The sequence below is a fragment of the Dipodomys ordii genome, unplaced genomic scaffold (assembly GCF_000151885.1).
Source record: "Dipodomys ordii isolate 6190 unplaced genomic scaffold, Dord_2.0 Scaffold99, whole genome shotgun sequence".
Taxonomy (NCBI): Eukaryota; Metazoa; Chordata; class Mammalia; order Rodentia; family Heteromyidae; genus Dipodomys; species Dipodomys ordii.
In genome coordinates this window covers 3,981,239-3,985,764 of record NW_012267315.1, presented here as the reverse complement: position 1 = coordinate 3,985,764, position 4,526 = coordinate 3,981,239, and the positions used below count along the sequence as shown (strand labels likewise).

The window sequence follows — 4,526 nt, the reverse complement described above, 5'->3', positions numbered from 1 at the left end:
GTCACAAGGAAGTCTATTCCTTTAACTCATTCCAACATATGACTCTAGAATGTATTTGAAAACACATAGACAAAGTGAACGTGTATAGAGTTGCTGTGGTTACGTAAAGAAAGAAAAAACAAATAATATTAGCCCACAGAGATAACATGAACTCTTACTTTAAGGATATCCTCTTCTCTGGACTAATACTTGAAAGTCAGGGCTGGTGCCTTGAATAACTGGCATGAGTGATAAAGTGCAGACCAGTCTTTAAATTAGCTATGGTGTTTGCATTATTTATGAACTCCATTTAGTGATATAACACCGGGACTGAGGAAGGGAAGGTGAACTGACACACCATCCAAGATCACATTGTAATCTGTTTATTTTGTACATGTGACATCATAAGCAAGGCTTTTGCTTGTGTTCTAGTTTAACTCCCATAAATAAATAACTATGTACAAATAGGCTGGGTTTATAAAATGGTAGAAGAAAACCTTTACCTTACAAAAGGATACACTCATATGATACATTCTTTCCATACACTGAAGCACGATTTTATTCCTAGCTTACTTGGACCAAAGAACTTCTCAACCCTGTCTAGAAATGTCTACAGGTGTGTACCTAGTTTTTTTCTTTCTTTCTTTTTTAACAGAAAAGCAAAGTTGTGCAATAAAAATTCCTCAGTTTCTTCAGACTAAAAGGCCTAACATGGCCTGCTACTGATTACTGACCCTTACTTAATGTTCTCCAGAAAGTTGGAAACTGTCTAGAACAATTGTCCTCAGATGGCTAGACAAAGCCCCTGTGGATTTGTTAAAATGTAGTTTCTCATGAAGGAGATGGGGTGGAGCCTAGGATTCTGCATTTCTAACCAGCTCCCCTGGGAGGCCCCAATTCTTATCCAGGGACCATGCTTAGAGGACTAGAAAGTCCCTCTGAAATGGGAGAGACTCTCCAAGTGAGAGAAAGCAAGACCCTAACTGGATACTGTCCAGATTCCATTTCCAACCTCCTAAATTCCCCACCCCCAACCAGTAAAGCTGCTTTTATTTTGGACAAGTGGCAGAACAACTGGGAGGCAACTTGGCATGAAGCAGAAGCTCAAAACTTCCTTAAACCCTCACCTTGGAGGTGCTTGTATTTTCTGTCTAGAGCAAGCCTCTGAACATTTTTGACATTGTCCAAAATTAACAACAACAAAAAAAACTATATAAAATGCTTGACAGTAATTACTAATTTTTTCAGTTCAGAACAATAATAACAAATCTCAAACTTGGGGTTTTTAAAAGTGAAGATTAAAAAGAAATTCCTTGCATTTACTTTTTATCACAGCTCCACAATTCAATGATCACCCATCACATTGCCACTATTATTTTTTAAAAAATATTGCTGTTTAAAAAATTATTTTGCTCTGGAAGGCTAACATTTCCAGATAAATTAGCAATGCCGGTGATCAAGTAAATGAGTTCAATGATGTGTGTGTTTGTGTGTGGTGTGTGTATGCGTGTGTGGTGTGTGTATGCATGCTTTTATTTCTCTTTGACATGGAAGTTCTGCCTGGAAAGACAACTTAGAGGAAAGAAATAGTGTTGTAGGAGTGAGGCTGGGGACATGGGAGGGGAGGGGGAAATCAAGGAGAGGGGGAGGAGAGAGAGGAGAGGGGAGGAGAGGAGAGAAGGAAGAGAGAGGGATTAAGGGGATGGAAAGGGAAGAGGGCAGGGAAAGAGGGACAAGAAGAAGGGAAAGTGGGTATTGGAGGCATACAGGTAGGGGGGAAAAACAAGAGAAAGAGGAATAAAAAAACTGAATAGCTTAAAAAATAAATATCTTGGTCTTCACTAATCGTGGTGTCAAGTTCTGCCCCCAAAGCTACAGACCAATCCTGCTCACCCTTCCTGGCCTGAGCCACCTCGAAGGCCGTGTCTTAGTATAAACTTGCCATCTCTGCCCAGTTGTCGAGTGGCATCATGGGAGAGGCTGGGACTACCCTCCTTTGAAACCCCCCTCCTCAGTTACACGGGAGGATGGAGCCGGGTCTTCCCCAGGTGCCACGCCATCTAGGGTGCATTTGAGTCACCACAGAGTAAAAAGCTGAGGGCCAAGGGAGAAGAGAAAGTCCCTAGGAAGGAGGAGAGGCCAGGGCAACATCTGCGCCTCCTCAGAGTTTCTGCAGCGTCCGCTCAGTCCTCACGTTCTGCAGCACGACCTCCTTGGCAGGTGACCCACACTTGTACTCCAGCTCCGCGCGCGCAGTGCTCTGCTTCTTCCGCAGGTGACAGAGGAGCGCCAGAAGGGCCACCACCAGGGACAGGCTGGCGATGGAGATGCCAATGAGCACGCCCGAATGCACGGCCCCGGCGGAAGGGGGTCTCAAAGTGGAGTCAGGTATCCTGGTGCTGAACGGGGGCTCTCCCGAGCCGTCCTCGTAGCCCTTGTTATTCACCACGATGGGGTCACAGTCGGTGCTGATCTGGCCGGCGAAGGGGGAGTCGGGCCCGCAGAGGCATTCAAAGGAGCCGGGGAGGTTGCGACATTCCCCCTTGCGGCATTCTCCTCCATGGCTGCACTCGTCGATGTCCGTGCACATAGAACCCTCGTCCAGGATGAAGCCTTCGGGGCACTCGCAGTATTCGGGGTTGTGGGGGTCGCAGTCCGCGGGGCATGCCGTCTGATTGCAGATCATCTGGCACAGGTGCGGCGTCTGGGGGACGGGCGCGAAGCCTTCGGCGCAGATGCAGCGGTATTCAGTTTGGCTCACGGGCTGGCACTGGTACTCACAGTTCGATCCGAAGCACGGATCCAAGAGCTCCGCGCACTCTCCGTCCACCAGCTCGTAGCCCTCGTAGCAAAGACAATCGAAGCCACCCTTGGTGTTGACGCAGCGCTGCGGGCACGGATTGGGCACCAGCATGCAATCGTCTACGTCCTCGCACTGGTGCTGATCCGCTGCCAGCTTGTAGCCCGTCTCGCACATACAGGAGTAGGAGTCTGGATCGGCGGGGTTACTGATGCAAAAGTGCTCGCAGAGGTCGGTGCACTTTTGCACTGGGGGTGAGGTGCAGAAACGCCCGTCCGCCTGCAGGCCCAGGTTACCCGGGCAGAAACAGCTGGGGGTCCCCGAGCTGGTGTTGCACGCGTACTCGCAGCCGCCGTTCTCCACGCCGCAGTCCCAGGGGCCCGGTGCCTCCCGACTCCACCGCCCCGAGGCAGATCCAGACGGCAACGAACACACCAATGTCAAGCCGAGCGACTCCACCACCACGGAGCTGCCCACGGGAAGCGTTTGGAAGTCCGCGTTGCGGGCCCCAAACGGGGTGATGTAGGTGCTGGAAATAGGGGCGGCCACCTGGTTTCGGGGATTCGCCTCCAGCGGCCTGCAGTAGGCTGCGAAGTGGAACTCGCAGAGGAAGCCATCGGCCTCCGCGGTACACTGGCGCTCCTCCCAGATCGGATCGCTGGGCACGGAGGCCGCTGGCCCCGACACCGTGACGCACAGCGGGCCGCACACTGGAGCCCCGTCGTCGAGCCTCGCCCACCTGCTGTAGCTGGTGTGGTTGTCGCCCGTAACCCACTGGAAGCCGCGCAGGGGCCCGAGATTGCCGGGGCCACTGCAGCCCTGTGGAAGCTGCAGACCGATCCAGAGGTTCGGGCCCATGCTGCTGTCGCCGCTCTGCAGCAGCGTGATGACTTCGGCGGCCACGGAGGAGCGCACGGTCATCAGGTGTCCTTGAAGCCGCTCGCAGGCCTGGCTGGCAGCCAGAAAGTTCACGGGGCCCCGGAAAAGTGCGAAACACTCGTGCTCCACGCACTGGCTGCCACTAGGCTGCGGTTCGATGGGCCCTGAGCTCCCCAGACCAGCCCGTGCCAGCACACCTAGAAGGAGAACCCCGAGCATGCTGTCCAGGACGGGGGTTGCTGCTTGCCAGATCCGGAGAAAGCACGAGGGCTGTGACTTTGTCAGAATCCGGCCGGGACGGAGAGACGCCGCTGATGACAGCCGCGAGCTCCGTGCGCAGCCCAAACACTTCTCCGGCTGCGGCGCACAGTCGCGGTTAGGCGGCCTCTGACATGTCGGGTCCCAGCCGGGGCTCGAGTTTATAAATGTTACGGCCCTCCCTCCCTGGACGTTCGGGAAAAGGAAGGAAGTGCCTGGTGGGACGGGCCGAGGTTGCATTCTCGGATTACTGGGTTCTCCAGGCGCCTTGTGCCCGCCCTCCCGCTAGGATCACCTCGCCGGGATGAGTACACCCCAGCTGGGGCGCAGGGAGGTCCGCGGGCGGGGCCCCGCCGTCCCAGCCTCCGGGGAAGAGACTGTCGGGGTCAGCAAGGCAATTCGCGCCCTGGCCACTTGGGGGCCCGCATGTGAGCCCCTCCTCGATGCCTGAACTCCCTTTCCTTCCCTGTTTTCCCCCACCCTCTCCCCTCCGTAAATGTTCCCGTTGGTTTTAAGGAAAGCCTGAATTACAGGGAGGGCTCTAGGAAGCAGAAACCTAGAAGAGGGCTTTGCATGGCCCGTGAGGGTGGGATGGGGTCGTGCTCAATCC

General features: G+C 53.7%; 1 protein-coding gene across 1 annotated transcript; it reads right to left on the bottom strand.

The window, feature by feature from the left end:
- Nucleotides 1-1,658: 1,658 nt before the first annotated feature.
- Nucleotides 1,659-4,051, bottom strand: Thbd (thrombomodulin). Its single transcript, XM_013027054.1, has one exon. It carries the CDS (start codon nt 3,875-3,877, stop codon nt 2,141-2,143), a length of 1,737 nt encoding a protein of 578 aa, XP_012882508.1. The 5' UTR covers nt 3,878-4,051; the 3' UTR covers nt 1,659-2,140.
- Nucleotides 4,052-4,526: the final 475 nt, after the last annotated feature.

Coding starts and splice junctions, on each gene's coding strand:
- Thbd (XM_013027054.1), bottom strand. CDS start 3,877: ATGCTCGGGGTTCTCCTTCTAGGTGTGCTGGCACGGGCTGGTCTGGGG.